This window comes from Mirounga angustirostris, unplaced genomic scaffold (assembly GCF_029215605.1).
Source record: "Mirounga angustirostris isolate CCGP_5_RB_7025 unplaced genomic scaffold, mMirAng1.0.hap1 SCAF_7, whole genome shotgun sequence".
Taxonomy (NCBI): domain Eukaryota; kingdom Metazoa; phylum Chordata; class Mammalia; order Carnivora; family Phocidae; genus Mirounga; species Mirounga angustirostris.
In genome coordinates, this window is record NW_026991715.1 from 89,934,100 (window position 1) to 89,961,491 (window position 27,392).

General features: G+C 38.3%; 1 protein-coding gene across 8 annotated transcripts in view; it reads left to right on the forward strand.

Annotated features, from left to right (window-relative positions):
* Nucleotides 1-27,392, forward strand: part of UIMC1 (ubiquitin interaction motif containing 1) — a 164,414-nt gene that overhangs the window by 117,038 nt on the left and 19,984 nt on the right. For all 8 annotated transcript variants that reach the window (XM_064596519.1, XM_064596520.1, XM_064596521.1 and 5 more), the window contains 3 exons: nt 2,250-2,326; nt 7,718-7,821; nt 13,427-13,580. In XM_064596519.1, coding sequence (XP_064452589.1) covers nt 2,250-2,326; nt 7,718-7,821; nt 13,427-13,580 — 335 coding nt within the window. The remainder of the gene's footprint in view (nt 1-2,249; nt 2,327-7,717; nt 7,822-13,426; nt 13,581-27,392) is intronic.

Genomic DNA, 27,392 nt, shown 5'->3' on the forward strand with positions numbered 1-27,392 from the left:
GAGATGAAGCACATGACTGAGACTGTACAGGGACAGCTTGCCAGGGATCTTTTAGCTCTTTTATAAGCACAGACTAAAAAAATCATTATCTTCCAGTTCTCAAATATGTATCTCATAGAAGCCTGGAATATTAGAGTGGAAGAGATCTTAGAAGGTGGTGGTGTTGGTGGTGGTATAATAGAGCCATCTTGGCACATATCCCATTTATACCATTCCTGAAAGTGTTTACATCCTGCTACTCTCTCAGCCTAGCTTCCTATGCCAATCTAAAGACTCTAGACTAGTTTCTTTACAGTCCTTCTAGTCCTCCTGTCCCCTTTTATTCCCTCTGCTTACGCTTATTTTATCTGCATGTCCAAACTGTATACATCTTTTAAGTCTACTCTTAAGAGTAGACTTATATTTTTTATTGTATTTACCTGTATTTACTGTATTTTTTATTATTCATATTATTCAGGTCACAAAGAACATGGGTCACCCTCACTCCCTGTCCTATGCCACTTTTAATCTGATTATATCTTATTTTTCCCTTAAATTGTTGTATTTGCATTACCTCCTCAATTATTCTTGCGAATTGATTGATGGGGTTACCTTCTTAGGTCTTCTCACTTAATAATATATAGTGGCTGATTGATTACAAACTGCACTTATCAACTGGATTGGATTTTTAATTTTTCCTTTTATCTGGTAGTTGACCTTTGGGGATTACTCAAGGGCTTAATTTTGTGTCAAGTGACCTCCATCTCTCGTATGGAAGTTGAGGCCCAATTACCATTTGCTGTAATTTGGTGGTGCTTCTTAGGGTTTTGGTTAAGTTGAAAGTACTATGTATTTCCTTCTAAGTTCAAGAATATGGTTTTGGTTTGATTCTCCTGCTGTTAAGACGATTTTGGAAGTGGTTTTAACTGGAATAGGCCTTTCGCTTCTTCCAGGCCCCTCTGCTCTGTTGTGGTGAGCCTGTGCAGAGCAGATGTAAGTTTTAATAAATGATTATATGCTTTGTCACCAGGAGAGAGTTGGAATTGCAGGCAATGTGGTTTGACTTCAAATTGATTAGCCCATTTTATAAATGTCAGCAAATTGTTTTGTGATGGACCCTTTGAATAGAGCCCTAATGTTACATGCAGAGTAAACTGTGTCTGGCTTGGGTTTACAACAAATGTTATGAGATGTTTTATTTAGAGAGAGAAATCACCTGTGGTTTCCTATCAGGATTTAGTTATTTATCATGAATCGGTGATGGTTAGTCTCTCTTCTCTGTGGTTCTTGGTTGATGTAAGGTTTTATTTTTTAAGCATCCTCTTGCATACTTGATCAAACTAGTCATAAAGCTCTGTGAAGCATGAGGGGGTAGCTCAGATGCTCAGATCTCTCAGCCGTGTGTTCCAGTGTCAGGAAGAGATTGCACTCCATGAACAGGTGGAGTAAACTCTGGAAGGCTGGATGATGGGAGCAGGCCATAATTACGTTACTCTCAGAAGAGATATTTAACTTGTGTGGGCAGGTTTTGCTGCAGGGCAATTTGGAATTGTATCTTTTTGTTGCTTGGAAAGCCACATCTTGAGATAAAGAGGAAATTTAATTGCAAGGTGAGGGAAAAGCGAGTATGTTAAGAGAATCTCCATATTTTCTTTTACGAGTTTACAAATCTCTAACCTTCAGAAGGCTGAGATGGAGGCTATAAAACATCATTGATATATTTTTTTTTTCCTTCTAAAGGTGTATTTATTTATTTGAGAGAGAGAAAGAGCACGCTTCAGTGTGTGCACAGGGAGAGGGGCAGAGTGAGAGAATCTTTAAGCAGAGACTCCCCTCTGAGTGGGGAGCCCAGTGCAGGGCTCAGTCCCACAACCCATGAGATCATGACCTGAGCCAAAACCAAGAGTCAGATGCCTAACCTAGTTAGCCACGTAGGTGCCCCTGTTGACATTCTTATATGGGAGTGGAGTTTTTGTCTTCTAGGGTATTCACAGATAGTCCTTACCCTTCAACTTTCCTTTGTAAAGACTCAAAAAGGGGGGTCTTTTGGTTCAGTGATTTCAATGGAACCAGAGTTGTAAGCATGTTTATTTTCCCCATTTCTGGCCTGGAGTTTTCACTACCAATTCCTTGCTTCCCTGTTGTGCTTTTGTGGTATTGGACAGCAGGTATTGGATTACCTGTGGCTTTGTAAATGACTCACCATTGCTTTTGGCCCTGTGTTCTGATTTATTATACTGGGATTCACTTGGGGTTTGGTTCTTTTTCAGCATTGCTGCTTTGACCAGTAAGAGAAGCTCAGTCCTTATGCCAGAGAGTTCTGCAGAGGAAAGCACTGTGTGTCCTGGTAAGCACCCCACTGATCGTACTGAATTTCTGATCCCTAGCTATCTACCTTTTCGTGCCTATTAATTTTTCTTGCTTTTCCAACCCACTTTCAGGAGGTTTATGTATGATTGATGTATGTGTGTACTTATCTTCTCCACATATATACATGTACACGTACTTTTACATAAACGCTTTTTTAGTGGACATTAGCTCTGATTCTCAGTCTTTTCTCAGAGATATTTTAGTTTTGAAATTAATGTGCTCTTTTGTCTCCTTGTTTGCTTACCAGCCTCATCAGAGATGGCAGCAAAGCCATCAGGAATAGCACTTAACTGTACATTCAGAGGCAAGAGGACTCTGTATTTTGGTTTATGGGTTCTCCAAATTGGGCTGTCCTCAAATCTGCCTGTCATTAAGCAGATTAAGCCTCAGAGTCTTTTACTAGTTTTACATTGCCATTCACTCCTTATAGCAGAGGGAGTCTAGAAATTGAATTTTGTGCAGTTCTGATATTGACTTATTTTTAATCTCAGATAAGGCACTTAACTTGGTTAAGTACTGTACTTTGCCTTTTGTTAATTGTAGAGATGAAAAGACATGTGTACCTTACTTTAGGTACAAGAGATGCTCATTCAGAGTTGCACATGAATAGATTTTGACATACAAAATAATTTTTTTGTTTTAATCACAACAAACTTATTAAAATTAAAAAAAATTTTGCTAATGGGATTTTATTTACTTATTTTAAGATTTATTTATTTGAGGGCGGAAAGGGTGAGGGAAAGAATCTAAGCAGACTCTGCTGAGTACAGAGCCCAATGAGGGGCTTGATGTGGGGTTTGACTCTCTGGGCTCAGTCCCATAACCCTGAGATCATGACCTGAGCCGAAATCAAGAGTTGGATGTTTAACCTACTGAGCCACCTAGGTACCCCTGTTTGTTTGTTTGTGTGTTTATTTATTTATAAGATTTTATTTATTTATTTGTCAGAGAGAACAAGCAGGGGGAGTGGCAGGCAGAGAGAGGGAGAAACAGGCTCCCCTGCTGAGCGAGGAGCCTAATGTGGGACTCAATCCCAGGACCCTGGGATCATGACCTGTGCCGAAGGCAGATGCTTAACTGACTGAGCCACCCAGGCATCCCTATTTACTTTTAATTGAAGTATAGCAGATACACAATGTTACATTAGTTTCAGGTGTGTAACAGTGATTTGACATGTGTGATGCTATGCTCCCCATGAGTGTAGTTACCATTTATCACCCTCCAATGCTTTTATAGTACTATAGACTATATTCCCTCTGCTCTACCTTTTATCCCTGTGACTTATTCATTCCATAACTGGAAGCCTGTATCTCCCACTCCTCTTCACCCATTTTGCCCATCCCCCACCTCGATACACAAAATAATTTTATTTTTTTTAAAGATTTTATTTACTTATTTATTTGAGAGAGAGAGAGAGAGAAAGAGAGCAAGCGAGCACAGGGGGAGGAAGCAAAGGGAGAGGGAGAAGCACACTCTACACTGAGTATAGAGCCCGACATGGAGTTCCATCTCATGACCCTGAGATCATGACCTGAGCCGAAATCAGACACTTAACTGACTGAGCCATGCAGGTGCCCCACACAAAATAATTTTGGTTTCTTATTTTTATTTTTTTAAAGATTTTATTTATTAGAGAGAGAGTGTATGAGCGGAGGCAGGGGGAGGAGCAGAGAGGGGGAGAGGCAGACTCCTGGCTGAGCAGGGAGCCTGATGCAGGGCTGGATTCCAGGACCCTGAGCCAGAGGCAGACGCTTAACTGACTGAGCCACCCAGGAGCCCCCACACAAAATAATTTTAAATGAACTAAGATACCAATTATCTAAGGGAACTCGAGTTGAATCATTGTATAATATGAAGAATTGTTTTGTGATATGAACCACTACTTTTTTTTTTTTTTAAGATTTTTTTTATTTATTTATTTGAGATAGAGAGAATGAGAGAGACAGAGAGCACACGAGAGGGGGGAGGGTCAGAGGGAGAAGCAGGCTCCCTGCCGAGCAGGGAGCCCGATGCGGGACTCGATCCCGGGACTCCAGGATCATGACCTGAGCCGAAGGCAGTCGCTTAACCAACTGAGCCACCCAGGCGCCCTGAACCACTACTTTTTAAGGAATTTGTTTTAGCTTATATTTTCTTTTTTTGCTTTTCTTAAAAGTGAGGCCAATTATATATATCAGTAACCTCATTCATATGAGATTGAGGGACTTCCTATCAATGTTTAAACTCTTTGGGCAGTAAGTATTGTACACATAATTACCGTAAGTCATACCTAGTTTTCCCTTAGGTCTCATATAACCTATCAGGGTCAGAGAGACACATAGTTTTCTTATTTTGGTTTCTTTCAACTTTTTTTCCTACAGAGACTTAAACTTAGTTTACACATTATTCTAGGAAAGACCTATAAACATTTATAAACATTTGGCAGCATATCATAAAAGGTCTTTCTTTACTTATTTTTAAGTTTAATTTTCTTTCTTTCTATTGAAAGTGGTTTCTTTCATATTCATACAATTCATATTTTATATAAATTCATATAAAATGTATTTGAATTACTGCCTGATGATACCCACTAAGAGACCTCACTACCACGTGCTCCGATTTTGGCAGGAGCATTCAGGAATGCTGTGCTATCTTTGTGAAAAGAAAACTTTATGACTCCGTCCCCTCCCCCACCCCACCTTGGATTGCTGACTATGCCATCCTGTTAGGAAGTCACTCAGTCTGTTTAGGATGATGGCATGTGATGTACCCAGGGATCTTGCAGGAGGAACCTGTAAATAAAATAATTTTCAAAGCCCTAGTTAATGAGAGAGGAAAAAGCAGGCCCTTCAGGACTGAGGTTAGATAACTTTTATGATCATGACTTGCTGTCATTAGCTTACTAATTAAGTCCAACTGTTTGCTGACAAAAACCACTCCTAAATGAGGTTGCAAAAGGTTTCCATAACATTACTGTTCCTTTTGCTAAGAAAGTATAACTACTTCTCCATGAAGCCAGACTCCTAAATCTCTTGGTAAATATATAATTTAGAAGCTATGCATCTAAATTTTCCAGAAAATTTGAGTTCTCAATGTGTTCTACATGGGTGAAATGCAGATTGAGTGTAGTAGTCCATCTTACCTATTTTGTTTTGTCTTATATTTCTGAAACTTCTGGGGATCTGATACACAAAATTAGAACATCTTTTTAGAGTTACTCACTTTGTTGAAGAAGCAGGATTATAGCCTTATGCCCACCTTGTGTATGCTCCTAGCATTATTTCTAAGGAGCTAATGCTCTCTTTTCTTTATAGTTGACTATTTAAGCTATTCCCAGAAAGCTTAAAGACTTTTTATTATTACAGTAGTGCAGACAATGAGTAGCTCTTATTTTCTAAGAGACTAAATGTCTTTTTTGGTAATATTGCTCAAGGAAACTTGACAAGGTTTTTTGTTTTTTTTTTAATTGGTTTTATTAAATGATTCATGAATTGGGCAGCATCTCATGTAGCAAGTAGAAGGGGGTCCTGACAAAGACGACTTTGAAGTTTATGCACTGTAAGCCTTTTTCCTCCAAGGTGGTAAAATCTGTATGAGCATGTATATTCATTTTGCAAAAAATTATAAGGTACTAAAATATAGTTAACACTAGAAATGCATTTAATCCCTCTTTGATGTTGAGAAGATACCTCAGTATCTTATAGGTACTTTATTTGCCCAACATAGGCCATTCACTGTATTTGTGAAGCACAAAAGTATCAGTTAGATGTACAGTGCATACAGTGTAGATAAGAAAGAACTTACTGGATTTGTATTCTAAGTTTCTTTTCCAGATTTGTTGTCCTTCTTTGACATAGAGTTACTGTCCTTTTTTTTTTTTTTTAAGATTTATTTATTTTAGAGAGAGAGAGTGAGCGCTAGTGGGAGGGGCAGGGGGAGAGGGAGGGAGAATCCCAAGCAGACTCTGCATGTGGGACTCGCTCCTAAGACCCTGAGATCACAACCTGAGCTGAAACCAAGACTGAATCTCTTAACCAACTATGCCATCCAGGTGCCCCTTTTCTTTCGTTATATTAAGTGATAGGTGTCTAGACCAGAAGTTGGCAGACTTTTTCTGTAAAAGACTAGGTAGATATATTAGGTTTTGTGGGATAAATGACTCAACTCTGCCATTGAAACTACTCAGCGCTGCCATTTTAGCACAAAAACAACCATAGAATACAGGGAAAAATGGGTGTGGCTGTGTTCCAATAAAACTTTATTTACAAAAACAGGAAGCTGGCTGGCTTTGGTCCATGAGCTACAGTTTGCTGACTCCTGAGCTAGACTATGAGGGACACCATCCTACATCTTCATATTGCTTGTCTGTGCTGTGCCTGGAACTTGTTCATAAATATTTGTTGAGTTAATGTTGAATGAATAGATGCTGCCTAAAGAATATATTAAAGAAAGGCATATCTTTGTTTAGGATGTATTTTCTATTTCTTCTCCCAATTTTTTGTCTTCTCTAATCATCCCTTTAACTTTAGAACTAACATTGGAGTGTTTTTGTTTTCTGTCAAAATAAATATACTTTAAAACCAGAACTGTGCTGAAAAGAAGCCAGATGGATTAACTGATGAATGATAAACAAATTGTGATACGTCCATACAGTGGAATACTACTACTCAGCAGTAAAAAGGAATGAACTACTGATATGTAACAGCATGGTTGCTTTTCAAACACATTATACTAAATGAAAGAAGTCAGACACAAAAGATGGCACACTATATGATTTCATTTATGTGACATTCTAGAAAAGGGAAAACTGTAGGAACATAGATTGGTCATTGCAAGGAGCCAAGCAGTGGGGAATTCACTGCAAAGGGGTGGGTACATAAGAATTTTGGGGGGGTGCTTAAAAATGTTTTATATCTTTTTTTTAAAGGGGGGGTTGGGAGGAGGGGCAGAGGGAGATGTAGAGAGAGAATCATAAGCAGATTCCACACCCAGCACCCAGCCTGATGCGGGGCTCCATCTCAGGACCCTGAGATCATGACCTGAGTCGAAATCAAGAATCGGATGTTTAACTGAGCCACCCAGATGTCCCAGAAATGTTTTATATCTTGATTGTTATGTGGTATAAATGATATAGTATATAGGTATTAAAAAAAATGATACTGTGTATAAATTATATACATTTGCCCAAACTCATCAAACTGTATACTGAAAATTGGTGAATTCTGTTGTATATAAATTATGCCTCAGTAAAGCTTTAAGAAGAATCAAACTATATCTGTATTACTACTGCAGTATTATACACTAAACTTTAGGGGAAATAGGTGTTTGTTTTTTTAACTATGAAAATACAAAATGAAAATTAATAACTTTTTAACTTTTTAAATTACAGAGACACAGCTAAGTTCTCCTGAAACATTTGACCTTGAAAAAGAAGTCTCTCCAGGTAGCAGAGAGATCCTGGATGAAGTAAGAATAATAATGGCAGATAAGGAGGTAAATATTCTCTATAATTTTTCTTAGTGTTTTCTTTCTACTGATATTCCTCTCTCTGATGCAACATTGACCTTGGCTGGAAAGATTTAGGTGACAGAAGTTTGCAGTTTTGGGGACGCTTATATCAGAGATTCTTACAGTTCAGTTCAGCACTACAGTTCAGTTCAGTTGAGCATTGTTTCTAAAAATAGTAGTTACTATTTCTTGATTTCTTAATATGCTTTATTATTTCTATTACAGATGGGGAAACAGAGGCTTAGGATGTTTAAGTCATTCACTCATACTCAAAATGCTAATAATGGTAGAACTAGAATTTGAACATGGATTTATCTCCAAAGTCTGGGATATTTTCTGTTATATTACTGATAAATAACAGAAATGAACAATCTTGGAAAAAGTCACTATATTTATATTATACGTAACTTTCAGCTCTGATTTCTACATGGTATCAGAAATGCAAAGTCAGGATAGCAGCATGAAAAAATAAGCAGATTTTTATTGGCTTTTTTACCTTTCCTAATTTCACATATCTGGCATCATCCATAAAGGTGGTTGATACAAGTTCATACCTCTGATTAAGATTTTCAGTATAGGGCACCTGGATGGCTCAGTCGTTAAGCGTCTACCTTCGGCGCAGGTCACGATCCCAGGGTCCTGGGATCGAGCCCCGCATCGGGCTCCCTGTTCGATGGGGAGTCTGCTTCTGCCTCTCCCACTCCCCCTGCTTGTGTTCCCTCTCTCGCTGTGTCTCTCTCTGTCAAATAAATAAATAAATAAATCTTAAAAAAAAAAAAAAAGGATTTTCAGTACATATTTATCATATTGAATCTTAGAAAACAGTTTACCAAGAATTTTAAAAAATAATTCAGAATCTTTAAAATTTGTTGTTCCGAAAAGCAGCCTGAGAAATAAATTTTTCTATGGAAATAAATATTTTGGTTATATTTGTATATGTTACCTTACCCTGAGTATTTAAAAATAAAGGTTTCATTCTTTTATTCCTTTTTATACTCTAGGTTTTTTGAAAACAGTTTTTACAATAGAAGGTAGATTCCTTCCCTGGTCTCTGCATTGCAGGTAGCTGGGTAGAAATTCTGCTTTCATGAATCATGCACACTGCTTGGTTCCTTGGAACCTGACCTGTCACAACTGACAGACCAAGATTCCCTGATGGTAACACTCCCTGCAACAGAGTGACTGAGGACAGATCCTGCTAGATAATGTTAAAATGGCTTCTCAGGGAGGGACCAGAACCTTCTAAATGGGGATGGGGAACAGAGTGTTACTAACATAGTCATCTCAACTACAGAAGCCCTACAATCTTTTTGTTAATGAAGTCTGATTTCTTACCCATCCATGACTGCAAAGGAGACCGTTCTTTGTTTGGGGCAAAGAGCATGAACCCTATTTAGAATTTATAGTGTATATGTCTGCACCAGTACACATCAGAGGGATGGAATTATATGGCCTTTCTCACATTGAATGTCCTTTTTTTCAGTGTTGCTGTTTGCTGGTATCTGTGGATGTCTGTAAATGATCTTAGAATTCTGTTTCCATTAAAAGATGTTAGAGATACTATAGTTTTTAAGTCATTGAGTAATCACTAGTTTAAGTCACTTATTAGAAAGGTAGAATCTGAACATTTTATAAGCACAAAGATAGTATCATAATGGGTGTGGACTCTTGATCTTGGAATCTGTGTATAGGGTCATTTGTCCTAAAATTTCTTGTTTATTGGAAGGTGGTATGGTATAGTGCAAGGAGCTTGAGCATTGGAATTAGAAGAATCCCAACCCTATCACTTAATTTTGTAATCTTGGGCAAATTAATTAATTGTTTTATTCATTGCATATATTTGACAGATATTATAGTTTGTATACTGTGTGCCAGTTGTTCATTTTAGACTCTTGAGGTACAAAGATCAACAACAACACAAAAACAGTCCCTGCCCTCAAAGGGTCCTGGTAAGGGAGGAGACAGACACATAGATAATTATAACGTGGTCTGACAAATAAAATGATAAGAGAGATGTCTGGGGCATTAGGGAAGCATAGAAGAGGAATGCTTCTCTGAATGTCAGTTCTTCACATGTAAAATGGAGACAAAAAATAACCTATTTTACTGGATTGCTTTGAAGATTAAATTAGATAAAGAATATGAAACACATAGCAGAGATTTGGCACAAGTAGAAGTATGCATGTGGAACCAGTTCTTATTTTTTTTTTTTTAAGATTTTATTTATTTATTTGAGAGAGAGAGAATGAGAGACAGAGAGCATGAGAGGGAGGAGGGTCAGAGGGAGAAGCAGACTCCCTGCTGAGCAGGGAGCCCGATGCGGGACTTGATCCCAGGACTCCAGGATCGTGACCTGAGCTGAAGGCAGTCGCTTAACCAACTGAGCCACCCAGGCGCCCCAGAACCAGTTCTTATTTTACTGCTTTGTAATATATTGTGGCTGTTCAGTGATATTAGCTTACTAATGACAGAATTGCTCAACAGTATTTGAGTTATTTGGAATAGCATGGCAGAACTGTAATCCTTCTTGATTTGATTTCCTGCGGTGGTCAGGTTCCTTTGGAAATAGTATTTTCTGAATATCTTGCTTGAGATAATCCCTTGGTTGGAGATATTCTTTTCTCAGAAAAGTTAATAGAAGTTATTCAGAATCAAACAGTTGGTTTAGTCAGTTGGTTTTTAAGTAAACTGTGTTGAGTCCTATGGAAAGAGAGGGGAAAGATCTAAAGAGCTTTCTAAGCTGCACATAAACTGGGTTGGGGAGGGATGGAGGGCTGGTGATTTGTAGGACATACTTTTATTTTTACATGGTTCATTTCTTGAGGTGAGGTTTCTTTTGAGGCCAGAAGGTAAGGACCAACCTTTAAGAGATCAAGATTCAGTGTCCAAGTACCTCTTTTGAGAAATGACTGTATAGTATTTTAAAAGAAGTAGAAGCAGCTCTTCAGAGACTGAATCCCTGACTGCAGGGTCCTAATAAAAGCTGCTTCACTTACATTTTTTCCTTTTGAAGTTCCTCTGTAGTTAATATTTAAATAGAACTTTTAAATGGTGCTGAAAATAAATCTTACTTTATATAAAAATGTTCAGAAACCTCTGGGTTGTCTATGGATGTGATTAGAAGTGGTCTTATATTCACAATAAGACAATAATAGACTACTCTCTCTTGAATACATTAATAGTATTTGTGGGGACACAAATAGTATTGAAGGGACATTCTGTGCATTTTATAGAGCTGGTGATGAATACAAAGGAGTATAGTGCTGGGTGTGAGTGCCAGTGACATTCATGTCATATAACATTTCTGTGCTCAGTGAACTTTAGAATGCCAAGTAACTGCTCAATTGCCATTAACTTTCAGTAACTCAAGACTACTTGCAAATTTTAGGGTATATTGATTTTTCTCCCCTCTGTTCAAATGGCTTTGCATGCACAAAACAACTTTTCCTTATAAGATTTATGAACAGAAGAACCTGGGTTTATGAGAAACTAAGTGACTAAGCTTGGAATAAATAGCACCTAGAACTTCCAGACACACTTGACTTTCTCCACCTTCTAGAGAAGAATAATAGAACCAGGTAGTCTCCCAATATCCTGCTGCAGGGTCAGCAACAAAGTAGAGAGGATGCGTTTTTTGCTTTTGCCGCAATTTGGTAGAATAGAAATACTGAAGTTTTGATGCCACAGAATCCTGGGTTCAAGTCTAGATTGTCCAGTTACTAACTTTGTGATCAGCAGGTTACTTTGCCTTTTAAACAAACATCAATTTCCTCTTGTGTAATACTAGACCTAGTGATCCCTCTGCCAGTTGGGTGGTTGTGAGTGATGGTTATGGAAAATGCTTGGCCAAGCCTGGTATAGAAAATGAATTCAATCACTGTTAGTTCCTATTTCATCTTTCTTTTTTCCCCCCTTTTAAAGTAAAAGGCCACAGGTGGGTTGAAAACGACATTTTCTGGCAGTTGTAGAAACTGTTCGACTTGGTATTTAGATGGCCTGTTTCCCTCTGTTGGATCACATTCACAAGCAGTAGATTTTAGGAATGGCCTAAACCAAAAAACAAACGAACAAAAAAACCTCCAGAGCTCAAATTATCTACCCATTGCAGTGTTGGTCTTGTTTTGATCTTGTACTAGAAGAGGGTTTATTTTTTCCCTGTAGTAAGGCATAATAACAGCCCAGGTGTTCTTTGCTCTTAAATGGAAGCAGTAGCTATGCGGGACAGTTTCACATTGATTGGTTAGGACATGCTGTCCTTTGAAGCGAGTGTTAGGCTGCAGTGCTCACGCATCCTGTTGAATTAATCACTGCAGAGTTCTTGGCTCTGACCTGTAAAGGTAAAATAAAACTGCTTCTCAGACACTGGCAACTGTAGGAAAAATGGTGATTATAAAACACTGTACGGAATAGGAGAGAGAAGGTGTAAGAATGGCTTCTGCAGAATTGTCTTAAGGACTTCCATTTGAGCCTGCTTATATATTTGGGTCTTAGTTCTGTTTTGTTTCCTCTTTTAATCTAAAAGTCACAGATAAAACAGAAGAGGTGGTATGTCTTACTGGTCTAAGCTGAGGTCTAGGTCTTAAATTTTAGTTGTGCTTTTGCTTAACTCTTTTGTTTCCTAACTCCTTATGTCTGAAGTCACTGGGAATGTTCACAGTTCTTTTATGAGATTGAAGAAGTTTCTTTGAGATGCTGTTGATATGTAGATTGTTTGAAACAGCAGACACAGCATACTGACCTAAGAGCTTGATAGAGAGGAGTGCCCTCAGGTTTTGAAACTAAATAGTCCTTGATTTTGAATTTCAGCTCTGCCTCTTATTTGTTATGTAACTTTGGGCAAGTTGCTTTACTGTTTCGGACAATGCTTTCTTCGTTTGTAAGAAAGGTTATGTTAATACCTTTGTAAGATTACTATGAGGATTAAATGAGTATTACATGCAGAGTGTTTAGCATATAGTATGCAGGTTCTGAATAACTGTTAACTATATTACTAACTAATCTTCAGATCTGAATTTAGCAAACTGGTATTCTCTCTCTCCCTCTCTCTCTCTCTTTTTTCTTTTTTTTGAGAGAGAGAACATGCGGTGGGGGTGGATCAGAGCTGGGCAGGGCAGGGCAGAGGGAGAGGGAGAATCTTAAGCAGGCTCCATGCCCAGCGCAGAGCCTGATTTGGGGCTTAGTGTCATGACCCTGAGATCATGACCTGAGCCGAAATCAAGAGTCAGAGGCTTAACCTACTGAGCCACCCAGGCGCCTCAGTATTGTCTCTTTGAAAGTAAATGAGGGTGTCTGGGTGGCTCAGTTGATTAAGCGACTGCCTTCAGCTCAGGTCATGATCCTGGAGTCCCCGGATCGAGTCCCGCATTGGGCTCCCTGCTCATCGGGGAGTCTGCTTCTCCCTCTGACCCTACCCCCTCTTTGCTCTCTCTCTCACTCTCTCAAATAAATAAAATAAAATGTTAAAAAAAAAAGAGGTATATGTTTAAAAAAAAGTAAATGAAATATGGGATGGAATCTCTTGCAGTTCTTTGAGGGAAAAGATATTTTATATTGTAAAGGTATTACAGTTGCCATTTATTATTTTCTTCAGGTTGGTAACAGGGGAAATGCTGAGAAGGAAATACCTATTTCTGCAGTCTCATCCAGTACCCAGGTGTCCTGCCCACTATGTGACCAAGGCTTCCCACCCACAAAGATTGAGCGACATGCCATGTACTGCAATGGGCTGATAGGGCAAGACACAGGTAAAACTTATCAGGATTTATCAAACTCTTTTCTTTGATGGTAGTTTTGTAATCCTGTGCAATGCAGTATAGGAAAATCAGACCACTCTTCCTCAAAGTTAAAGTTGTTGGGTTGGTTGGTTGGTTTTTCTTTCTGTTATCTACTTAATTCTCCAGTACTTTTCATGTTCTTTATTACTTTGGCAGGTATGCTATTTTGTTGTACATACTCAGGAGAAAGGGAAGGGGAAAATCTTTATCTTTTAATGTTTCAACTTACACTGTGGTATATGTAGGCCAAAAATCAGTGCGATGCTATGGACCTTGTGTTTCATCTTACATATTCAAATATTGAGACTCCTATGGAACTTGAGGAAGTAAGTTCTAGAGTTGCCCATTTTTTTCAAAATTGAAGTATAGTTGACATACAATGTTATAAGAGTTACTCATTTTTTATTCAAGATAAGTCCCTTGTGGGGTTTTGTGTGTAAAAGTTCTACCTTAAAACTGCAGCTAAAAAGTATCCCTAATTTCAATTCATGTCCTATATTCTGTGCTGCATCACCCTGGAACTATTGGTTACCTCTTGAAGAGAACATCAAAAACCTTGGTTTTGGTGCACTGTGAGTTATTGACCAAGAGAAATCTGCTTGTTCATTGCAACCCTTGAATTACCACCCCCAATCTTGCCTTTCTGTCTGTGGCTTTAAACTGCAAATATAATAGTATCAGCCCAGCTCTCTGTGGTCCAACGTGTTGAATATAACCATACCTTAGATGATTGGAAGTGTTGCATGTCTCAGTCCTACTTGATTCCCATAACTTAGAAGTATTTAATCTGAAATTATATAATTGTGAGGTATTTTTATAAGTTAAGATTTCCAGGAAGAAAGGCACATGTTATTTAATTTTTCTGAAATAATATACTTTTTATTTATTATATAAGGTAGTACCTAAACTTAGAATTTAAATAAATTTGATTTTTCTGATTATAAAGTAGTCATGTTCAATATAATAATAATTGCTTATATTTATTGAATACTTAAAATGAATCAGACACTACTTACATAAATGGGACCACATTATAGTATACATATTATTCTACAATTTGCTTTTTTTATTTAGCAGTAAATTTAGATCTTTCCATGGACAGATAATATTTTTTACATAGTTGAGATCTTAATATCTGTAAAATTTGTATTTTGCTTTTTCTACTAATAGCATAAAATTTCCCCCATGTCAGCTAAAGCTATGTGTAAAAATATTTTTAATGCTTACATAATATTCTGTAATCTGAATTGTCTCCCCTTACTTAGCTGTTGTGTATTTAGCATGTTTCAGGTTGCCATATTATATGTCATTGAGCCTTTTAAGCCTAAAGTTGTTGAATTTTGGGGTTATTTCCCGAGGATATATATATTACTAGTTTGGGTGATAGTAAAAAAGATAGGCTCTGGAATCTAGTCAGTTTGAGGTTGAATCCCATCCTTGTCACTTACCAGTGTGTGATTTTGTGCTAGTTTCCTAGCTTCCCTTTATGCAGTTAATAGTAATTATCCAGTTAATAGTAATGACCTTATTTGATTTTTGTGAGGTTAAATGAGATATTTTAAGGAAAGTGCATAGCACCGTGCCTAGCACAAAGTAAATAAGGACTTTTAGCTGCTGTTACTATTCCCAGTAGTATAATTACTGGGTCAGAGATTTTGTCATCATTTTTAAGCATCATTTTAATAGCGTGGTTATCTTTTAAATACAGTGAAAGTTGAAGACCTAAATCTGGCCATCATCTCTTTTTAGTAGAACACTGAAGGACTAGGGTTCTAGATGCAGTTTTAATTTGACATAGCTCTTCAGGTCTGATTTTTTTAGCAGAGAGTTCCAGTGACTGAAAGAATTCTGGGGCTGGACATTTGGTGACCAGAGAAGGAAGAAACTATCCTGCCTATCTCACCAAACATGCTTACCCACTGGCATTAGTTATCTGAGTCAACAACCTACTCAGCATTGAGGTCCAAAAATAAATGAGTTTGAGAAGCTGAATGTACCTTGAGCTCTAGGAAAGATAACCTTCTTCTGGTCAGGGTTATTAGGTAAGGGGTAGTATAAAGTAGCGCTCCTACTGCCACCTCTGAGACCGAACTCTCGTAGTTTGTGGTTAAACAGCAGGTTTTGGTATTCATTACTGTCCAAAGACATCTTTCAGCTATATAATACTTGTCTTTTAGCCTGTTTTTCCTTACTAGGGTGTGGTGGGGCAACTCACAGCCCCAGATACATGCTGTTGAAATTGATTCAGACTTGTTTCTGAGTATTCTGAATATTTATACCACCAGAACCAGGTTTTCTCATTGGACTTGTTGAGAAGCTGACACCATCAGGTGGGCAAAGGAGACTGAGACTTGCACTGTCATTCATTCCGGGAAAGCATTTCAGGTTCTCTTTATTCCACTGGGACAAGGGTCAGTGACCCTGTCTAATGCTGCTCGGTGGGATTTACACTCTGGTCTTGAGGACTCTTTCAGACATAGATATATACATATATGTTTTCTGATAGACTTGGAAACCTGTATATTCTCGGCACTGTATGTCTTGTAGCTCTGATCCAGATGTCTCAGACCTCCATGCAAAGATGTCTGCTATATCCTGAATGACAGTAACACTTTCTTATTCTTTTTTGTAAAGATTTATTTCTTATTTTAGAGAGAGAGCAGGCTCTCGCCTGAGGTGGAGGGGAGGGGCAGAGGGAGAGAATCCTCAAGCAGACTCTGCAATGAGCTTGGAGCCCGACTCAGGGCTCAGTCCAATGATCCATGAGATTACCACCTGAGCCGAAACCAAGAGTTGGACACCCAACTGACTGAGCCTCCTAAGTGCTCCAACACTTTTTTTTTCATAGGGAAATTTGTTTTAAAAATTAGTTCAGGAGTATAATAAAGACAAATCTAGAATACTATAAATTTCAACACCAACTTGTCTACCTAGAGTGAGAAATTTAATTCCTTTCTATCACCTATTGCCTTCCTCCTCAGCATTAATTAATCCAGTTACTTACAGAACATTTTTTTTTCTTAATGTTAGTGCTAAAACTTATGTGGGTTACTAAAGTTTAAGACAGAATTTCTGCCATTAAGGAGTTTGTAGTCTCATTGGGGAGATAAACATTAACCTAAGAAATTAATTAACAAGGGGAGTCTGGGTGGCTCAGTCGTTGGGTGTCTGCCTTTGGCTCAGGTCATGATCCTGGGGTCCGGGGATTGAGCCCCACATCGGGCTCCCTGCTCTGCAGGGAGCCTGCTTCTCCCTCTCCCACTCCCCCTGCTTGTGTTCCCTTTCTCATTGTGTCTCTCTCTGTCAAATAAATAAAATCTTAAAAAAAAAAGAAATTAGCAAGATATGACACAAAGTCAATGATCATGTACCCAAATGAATGATTCTGACTGTAAGTTCAGTAGGACAGAGGAGAGCTGCAGTGAATAGGGGTGATGTCTCAGAGAGGGTGGGTTTAGCCTGGGCTGGGAAGGCTGGATAGGTTTGGATAAACCAATGGGAAAGTAGGATGCCCTTTATCCTCCTATAGGTTAGATAAGATAGGAAGCAAGGGAAACAACTACTAAACAACAGCTTCCACTTAATTTTTCTAGTAGTGTTAACTTGCTAACCTGAATTACTCTCTATGACCCTATAACAGAATTTGGAGCAGGGAGTCCCCACTGGAATTGTCCCACTCTTTGCTTTATTCCTGTGTCCTAGGAACAGAGTTTGGAGCTATAGGTGGGGTAGGGAAGTAGTTAGAGGAATTACGTAAAGCACCTACTAGTGTGCCATGTTCTTTCCATATCATACCAAAAATAAGTTTGCTATCTTTGTTTTTTTCACCAGCTTGCCTGTCCCTGTCTTCCTTGCCAGAGATAGTAGTGATTGTTCCTCTCACATTTTATGACTGGAATCAGACAAGCCCTCAGCCTAGTTTTTGGTAAAAGGGAGCCTCTCCTGCTATGCAAGGGAAAGAGTTATTCTTGAAAATGCATAACCCAGACTGAGAGACTGTTAGCCCAATGCCTAAGGGGATGGAATAAGAGAGAGGACTTACCTTCCAGAGTTAAGTATCCAGCTCTCCCCTCCTTCCTGGTTTCCCCCAAATCTAATCCTAGACATGCTTGGTTTGGCTGTGTAAAAGAAATAGTAATTAGAGTCATTTACATGAAGTGTCTACCATTTATGCCTAGTTACCATGCAGCACAATAACAATTATGCATATCATTAAATATGTGTCTGATTAACTTTGCTCTAAGTTTTATTTGATTATAATACCACACTCTGGGTAAGTTGGCTCAGTCTGCTCAGTTTGTTGCTCAATGACATGGCTATCCACAGGTATGGAAAATTAGAGGGGGTTGCATTGTTTGAGGGGAGAAGATTCGCTAAATTAATCTAGACTAGGACAAAGACAGGTTGCCTTTGTATTTGCTTTCTGGAAAATGTGTTTGAGACCATTTTTATTTAAACACTTAGGAAGAATGAAGCTCTCCATTTACTCATTCAGTAAATATTTACTAAATAACTGCTATATACCAAATACAGTGAACAGAATATACAAAGTTCCTGTTCTCATGGAGTTTATATTCTAGCAGTGGGATACTGACAAATAAATAAACATACAATATGTTAAGTGGTGATAAGTATTTTGGAGAAGAAAAGAAAGCAGAGGAAGAGGCGGTTAGGGAGCACTGAGGTCAGGAGGTAGCAATTTAGAATAGGTGGTCAGGGAAGGTCTCATTGAGAAGGTGACATCTGAGCAGAGACCTAAAGGAAGTGAGAGATTTCAAGGTGGAGAGAAGAGTGTGTTACAGGCAGAGGGAACAGTAAGTGCAAAGACCTTTGGTTGTGAACAGGCTTGATGTGTATGAGGAATGACAAGCCTGTGTGGCTGGAGTGAAGTTAAGTGAGGGAAAGATAAACAATGAGATTAGAGAGGTAATTGGGGAGGGAAAAGTGGACAGATCACATAGGGTTCTTAGGCCATAGTAAGGATTTTAGCTTTTACTCTGAGCAAAGGGGGAACCATTGGAGGTATCTGAGCAAAGAATGAATTAATATTTGAATAAAGGATCACTCTGCTCTATTATAGATTGTTGGGGTGGGGGACAACAGTGGAAGCTGGGAGAACAGCCAACATTTTATTTTTGGCAGTGTGATCGAGTGGGAGAAACACAGGCTTTGGAACTAGACAGATCTGAATTTAAATTTCAGCTGTAATACTTGTCAGCTGGATAATATTTAACAAATGACCTTACCTTTTTGAGGATCAGATGCCTCGTTTGTAAAATTAGTTTGGCATCATTAGGATTATCATGGGAATCAGAGACACTTTAGGGGCACCTGGATGGCTCAGTTGGTTAAGCGTCTGCCTTCAGCTCGGGTCATAATCCAGGAGTTCCAGGATCGAGCCCTGTATTGGGCTCCCTGTTCAGCGGGGAGTCTTTTTCTCCCTCTCTCTCTGCCCCCCCACCCCATGCTCTCTCTTTCTCTCACTCACTTTCCCTCTCAAGTAAATAAATAAAATTGTAAAAAAAAAGAATCAGAGACACTTTATAAAGTACCTAGCACTGTGTTTAGCACACAATAAATGTTCAATAAATGGTAGCCGCTGTTATTATTGAATATTATTCCTGCCTGTGTAGTCTTTCTGAAGTCTGTGTATGCCAATACATAAAGGATAAGCCATCAGCTGTAGAGCTAAGGGGAAGATGAAAGGCAAGGAAGTGGTAAGGTGGTAAGAATAATAAGCTAGTGAGAAATAGATTGTAGGAGAGTTAGGGAAGCTGAAGGCATTAACTGTGTACACTTTGGGCCTAGATACAGGGGTGTGGCTTAGAGTCAGGATACTGTCAAGAATGGATTTCTCTTCATGGATATCTCCTGGAAAAATAGTGGGTAAGTAGGTGAATGGAGGGGAGAGTCCTTGCTGTAGACTTGCCTGACAGCTAACAGAGAAGGACTGAGGCCTAGAATAGACTTGACTTGGGTGACTCAGCAAAAATTATAAGACCTGAACATCTCTAATGAAAAAAATTTGTTAGGGGCGCCTGGGTGGCTCAGTCGTTAGGCTTCTGCCTTCGGCTCAGGTCATGATCCCGGGGTACTGGGATCGAGCCCTGTGTCGGACTCCCTGCTCCGCGGGGAGCCTGCTTTTTCCTCTCCCTCTCCCACTCCCCCTGCTTCTGTTCCTGCTCTCGCTTTCTTGCTGTCAAATAAATAAAATCTTTAAAAAAAAATTTTTTTTTTAATTAGACAAAGTTTAACTTATTCTGTTTTATATACCTGAATTTATCTACCTGACTGTAGTTTGTGCCCTACTTAGTCTTCTCACTTGTGTTAATATGGCTTTTGTGGTACCTAGGAGGATTAGATTAACTATATTGCTATTGACACCTAACTACTGAGGTGTTAACAATTGGGAAATAGCATGGGCTTAGTAAAAATAACATGGATTTTGGAGACAGAGGCCTGTAGGGAGATATACAAATCCAAACATACTGAGATTATAGTGCAGTTGGGCAGAAAAGGCATGCACATGAATAACTGTAACACAAGGTTAGAACTAATGGACATGCAGTCTGTGGTGTTTCAGAGGAAATGTGATTAGAGATTAAGATGGAAGGGCATTAATGTAAAAGAACAGTAGGCAAAATCACATAAATAGAAAAATATGAACAATATACAGGAAAGAACAAGTGATTCAGTGAGGTTGTAGTATGGGCAGTATGAAAGGAAATAGGCAGTTGTAGAATGACAAATTAACTTGAAATATGTTGGTTAATATGGGGTATTTTTTCAAGTGTAAGAGAATTTTTTGTGTGTTTACTTCACTGTAGTGTATAGGACTCTTTGGGATGTAAGTGTTAGAAATATAATTCAAGTAACCTTAAGCAAAAACAAGTTAATTTGCATGGTAATTGGGAAGTCTGGTGTAGGTTTCAGACAGAGCTGGATCTAGGGGCTCAGATGATGTCTCTCCATCTCTTGACTCTTACTTGTCTGAGGTCTTCTCAAGGGCAAACAGGATGTCTGCCCACAGCTGTAGACTGTTAGTCTTTAATGGAAAGGAGTTCTTTCTCCTGAAACTATAAATCATTCTAGAGAAAGACTTTTTTTTTTTTTAAGATTTTATTTATTTGACAGAGACACAGCGAGAGAGGGAACACAAGCCGGGGGAGTGGGAGAGGGAGAAGCAGGCCTCCTGCAGAGCAGGGAGCCTGATGCGGGGCTTGATCCCAGGACCCTGGGATCATGACCTGAGCCAAAAGCAGATGCTTAACGACTGAGCCATCCAGTCACCCCTAGAGAAAGACTTTCGATTAGGTTTTGATTTAAGTGTCCATTCGCAGTCTAGTTGCTGGAACCAAGTAGATGGATATGCATTGTTTATAAGTCAGAACAAGTAACAGAAAACCCTATTGATATCTGTCACAAAATTCTATAAATCACAGTAACAGAAAACATTAACAATGGGTTTAATATGTAGGGTTTCTTTTTCTCACATAACAAGGTATCTAAAGTGAGACAGTAGCTCAATGATGTAATGAGAACTTAGGCTTTTCTCTTTTGGCTCTACAGTCTTTGACTTGTAGCTTCTTGACTCATGGTTTCAAGGTGGCTTTTTTATATCTAGACCTCACATCTGTGTTCTAGGCAGGAAGGAGGGGTCAAAGGGGCAAGGCTGTAGGTTTTGACTGTTGCCTTCTAATACTCCTGTATGAGGAATCTAATATTCCTATCATCTTGTGGAATTGACCTTATTGCAAATTGTGGTGGAATTAGGTCTGTTTTAAATTTAGTGTTTATGTCTTTTATGTATGTATTTTATATATTTGTTTACATATGTATAAAATCATACTGTCTTTGAAGTCGATTAATTTGCTTTGTACAGTGATTCAACTTAATAGAAATTTTTGTGTTCTAAGTGATTTAGTGAAGTGTGTTGTGCTAGGTCCTGGGGGTGCTCAAGATGTGGTAAAGGGATATGAGAGAGGTGACTGGGACCTCAGATTTATGCTCAGGGAATTTATAGTCCAGTGTAGCAAATAGACTTGGGCATAAGTATGATACAAATCAGCTGAAGTACTAAAATAGAGGCACTAACCACTTATAAAGGTGGAAGGGATTACTTCTGGTTGGCAAGAAAAAGAGCAGATTCTTATTTAAGTGTTCCCCTAATATCGGGCATGGGTTGTTTTTTTTTTTTCCCCCCTGTTAAAGATAAACATCTAAAATAGCATGAGCCTTCTTGGGGTGCCTGGCTGGATCAGTCATTGGAGCATGTGACTCTTTATCTTGGGGTTGTGAGATGAAGCCCCATGTTGGGTGTAGAGATTACTTAAAAAATAAAATCTTTTAATAAAGAAAGCAAGCAAGCCAGTGGCGTAAGCCTTGTAATACATAAATTGTCTGAATTTCTGTTTTACTAAACTAGGATTACTAAAAGTGGAATTACTGGATTATATCTATAAAGTTTTAAGATTGCTTTGTAGAAAGATTTCAGTTATTTAAATTCTCACCACTAGCATATGAGACTGTTCTTTTCACAACACCATCCAAATACTGAGGAATATTTTTTTTCTTTTTTACAGATCTTGGCATATTTGATAGATAAATAATAGCAATTCACTGTAGTTTATATTTCTTTGATTAGTAGTAAATTGAAATTTTTTCTTTTTTTAAGAAGCCAATTTGTCTTTCTTCTTTGAAGAATTGTTCTCTCAACTTTGCCCAAGTATCTTTTGGGTTCCTAGTATTTTTCTTATCCGTTTATATAAGTTCTTTATAAGTGATTTGCCTTTTGCTTCCAGGGTGCTTTCCAGGTTTTTTCTATCCATCCATCAGTTTTCACCAAGTTTCCAGATTTACGCAGCCTGAGAAAGCAACCTCCTTGTGTGAATACTGTCAAAGCTTTTATTTCTTGAAGAGGAGTGCTGATTCTGTAGAAAGATCTAATTGGTGTGAATAGAAGTGGCACTGATATGGGGAAAAGAGTTTTGGAATCCATGCAGAATTAAGGGGGGTGGGCATCAAGGAGAAAGGATAAAGAATTTATTGCTATTGATGATGATAGGAGGAAGCCAAGAGGTAGGAGAAGGTCGTGGTTTGGTACAGGAGTCACCAGGAACCAGATGCCCAAAGTTGTATACTATTTAAGAGATTCCTCTTTGATAACTTGACTCCAGAACTGTTGGCATTTTCAGGAATGGCCACCATCTTACTTGAATGCCTATTGACATAGCTACTGGATGACCAGTACCTTCACCCCAGACTTGTTAAGTTGCACTGCATGTAACCCTTCTCCTCTTGTGTTAATAATGTAGCAGCAGTGTGCCTCTTCCCTCCCCTCCTCTTGCATCTTGGTTGTCTTCTGACAACTTTTGTTCAACCTTTCTGTGAAACATTTTCTCATATCTGCTCCACTGTGATACAGTAATAAAGTTGCTGTATGATTTGGCATATGAAATGGCAGTCTGACTGCAGTCTGTGTCTGCTTGAGTCCTCAGTGCCTTCACTCTTCTATCTTATTCCTCTTAACATTGACTTTGTCTTTGCTTCAGTTACCCCTACTCATTGTGCCTTGCTGCTAAAGAGCCAGACCTCAGGATTCTTTTAGCAGTTTTCTTCTGCCAGATGTGCTTATTCTTTCCTTGAAAAATAAAATAGCTCTTATTAGCACCTGAGTTAATACCCAAAGCATTATGTGTTGAAGGAATATTATCAGCTAAAAACCATTTCAGAGTTCTCTCACTTTATGATCTAGTCACATTTTTTAATTCAGGCATCTAGAGCATTTTAAGAAAGAAGAAAGTTCAAGGAATTAATATTAGATCAGTCATCTCCATTAGAACTATCTTAGGGCCACAGGCAGGACTTTAGTTACCTTAGAAGGTAAGTGTTACTGTTATCTTCATTTTTCTTACAAGGAAACGCATCAGAGAAGTTTAGTACTTGTCCAGGATCAGATAGCTAATAAGCAGTAGAACCAGGGCCCAAGCCCAGGTTGACCTAATTCCAGGACTAGCATTCTTCATTGCTACAGGTTCTATCTGCCTTCCCATGTATGGAGATGGGAATACACACAGTCGGGAAAGTTTGAGGAGACCATGGAAGCCTCAGTCAGTTTTAGGAAGGCAGAGTACTAGAATCCTTCATCCCTGAATGCAGACATGAAATCTGATCTCATCAGAATTGACCTTGTCAGCTTTTCAATTACCTGGGAAAAACAGTTTGGTGGATTCAGACTATTTCCTAGTGAACAGAGTTGATATGACATAAGTCACCTCTGAAAAGTGTGTGTGCAAAGTGAAAGGATCAGATGAACTATCAGAATTACTTCTGGTGGTGGCTGTGGAAATTGTCCATTCACAGACTGAATTTTTACTTAAGGAGTCTAAGGGCATAATATAAAGGAAACACTTGATAGCAAGATACTATTTTTCCATTAAGTAAAAGGATTTAATTTGCCAAGTCTTTACAGATCATACCTAATATCAACCAATAAGAGCTACCATTTATGAGTACCTGCCATATACCAGGAACTGTGCTTTTTGTATATTTTGCTTTAATTCTCATAACAATCTTTGAAACAGATATTATTCCACTTTTATAGAAGAGGAGGCTTGACAGGAAAATATTTTCTGCAATATCACATACCTAGAAAGTGGCAGGAGCTGGGCTACACAATCAGCTTTATTATTATTATTATCATTATTTTTTACACAATCAGCCTTAATTAAAAAGCTTATACTCCAAAGAATTATCCAAGGAATGTTCAGATTAAAAAAAAAAGATTCAGAATACTAAATTTGATAGTCAATATATTGTTTTAAGAATTGATACTAAAACTGTGTGTGTTTCTATAAGAACAAACTAATAATATAATTTTGAGAATAAAGGATTCTTGGTGGAGGTAGGTGGAGACAGAGGATGGGATCAAGAATAAGTACGCAGTTAGATAATCAATTTTGAGAATAGTGTAGTTTTTAAGTTGGATGATTGGTTTCGATATATTTTTTTTGTATATATTATTAACATTTTAAAGAGCTTATATGTTTCTATTATGCTTCTTGTCATTCATTTCACTTCTCTAAGAACCTTGAAAAAGCAGCCACTTGTAAAATTCAGAGAAGTTCGGAGTTTTTTTTCCTCTATATGAAACACATTTAGTATTACTTTAATTTAGGCTCTGATGACAGTATGTGCGCACTGGATATAATTGCCATTAATGATTCTTTAGAGAGAAACCTCTTGGATTTTTTTCTGGGTTCTTTATATCTAGTGCTACCTTTCATACCAGTTTCTTCAAAAGACAATGGCCAGTCTAATTTTGACTGTTGTCTTGTAAAAAGGATTATATGTGTGTTTTAAATACAAACATAAAATTCAACTAAAAATTGAGAGGATAGTAGTACTTTGAACCCCAGTGTACCACCCATTCATCAACTCTTGGTCACTGCTGTTTTATCTATATTCCATCCATAATCTTCTCTCCTCAGATTATTTCAAATCAGATCCCAGATATCCTTCATTATATTAGTAAGTATCCATGAAAGATAAGATCTGTTTATTTTATTTTTTAAGGGTACCTGGGTGGCTTAGTTGGTTAAGCGACTGACTTCGGCTCGGGTCGTGATCCCAGGGTCCTGGGATCGAGCCCGGCATCAGGCTCCCTGCTCGGCGGGAAGCCTGCTTCTTCCTCTCCCTCTGCTGTTCCCACTGCTTGTGCTCTGCTGCTCTCTCTCTCTGTCAAATAAAATCTTAAAAAAAAGATTTATTTGAGAGAGAGAGCACTAGAAGGTAGAGGGAGAGAATCTTCAAGCAGACTCCCTGCTGAGCGTGGAGCTCAACGCAGGGCTGGATCTCATGACCCATGAGATTATGACCTGAGCTGAAACTGAGAGTTGGATGCTCAACCGACTGAGCCACCCAGGCACCCTAAGATCTCTAAAAGAAAAGCCTATCTAACCATCATACCTAAAAAATTAATATCATCAAATATTTGGTGGATTCAAATCTCCTTGAGTCTTCTGATTAGTTGAAATCAGAGTCCAACAAGCTTTATACATTGCAGAGAGTTTTTGATACTAATATCTCAGGCTCTTTTAATTTACAGGAGAGTCACACCTGCAAGGTGTTCCTTTTTAAGACTTAAACACTCATGATTTATACTCATAAGCTTAGTATTGTTATTAACAGTAACTGTGTCATAGTCATTTTTATTCCCACCACAGCATCTTAACAGTGCTATGCAGGTAGGCCCTCTGAAAATGTACTCTTTTAAAGCCAGAGTTGACAGACTTTTTTTAAAGGGACAGATAATAAATATTTTAGGCTTTGTAGGCCATATGGTCTCTGTCACAGCTACTCAGATCTCTGTCACAGCTACACAACTGTGCTATTACAGCACAAAAGTGGCCGGAGACAATATGTAAATGAACTAGATGGCTTTGTTCCAGTAAAAGTTTATTTCTAAAATAATTTGTTTATTTGCCTATCCTATAAATATAAATACATTTATTTGCCATAATTTGCCTATCCCTGTTCTACAGCATTGGTTTTTCAGAATGTGTTCTGTAGATCACTAGGGTTCTGTGGAGGTATGGAAAGGGCTTGGCAGCCAGGACTAGTATTGGTAAAGAGTCTACCTTTATCACCTATCTCATCCAGAACTCTGCTTTTATGAATTTTTATATATTGGGTTTCAAATGAGATTTTATTTGAAAACAGGATTCTCTCGTTCAGAAAAAAAAAGTTTAAGTTCATAGTTTATAACGTATTCCTAGTCTTTATAACAGTGCCTCCTATTACTGTTGCTTTGTGTTAAGCACTGTGCACCTCTGTATTTATACTTAACCCTTGTCTCATCTGATCTTTGCAGCAACCTTAAAATTAAATTGTCATTCCCAAGGAGAAGTAACTTTGTCAAAATCACTAAGCTAGTAAATTGGATTGTTTGAACTTTTTTTTTTTTTTTAAGATTTACTTATTTATTTGAGGTAGGGAGGTGCAGAGGGAGAGGGAGAGAGAATCTAAAGCAGACTCCCCACTGAGCAGCAGAGCCAGATGCAGGGCTCCACGACCCTGAGATCATAACTAAGCCAATATTAAGAGTTGGATGCTTAACCAACTGAGCCACTCAGGCGCCCTTGGTTTGTTTGACTTTTTATTATTGAGACAGGAATTCTCTATATGTCCTGAATACTAGTCATTTGTCACATATATGTTATAAAGACAATTTCTTCTAGTCTGTGACTTGCCTGTTTTCCTAATGGTGTCTTGATGAGCAGAAGTTTTAAGAAGAAGTTTAATTTTTTTTAAAGATTTTATTTATTTGACAGAGAGAGACACAGTGAGAGAGGAAACACAAGCAGGGGGAGTGGGAGAGAGAGAAGCAGGCTTCCCCGCGGAGCAGGGAGCCCGATGTCGGGCTCGATCCCAGGACCCTGGGATCGTGACCTGAGCCGAAGGCAGACGCTTAACGACTGAGCCACCCAGGCGCCCCAAGAAGAAGTTTAATTTGTCAATTTTTTTAATGCTTATTATTTTCTGTTTAGGTTTATGATGCATTCTGAATTAATTTTTGTGGAAGGTGTGAAGTAAGGGGTGAGGTTTATTTCTTCTGTATGAATATCAGTTGTTCAGCACCATTTGTGGAAAAAACTTCCTTTTCTTAACGGATTACTTTGTTGCCTTTTTAGAAAAATTAAATGACTATATAAGTGAGGTCTTGTTCTCTGTTACAGTTCACTGATCTGTTTATCTTTATGCCAATGATAAAATATCTTGATT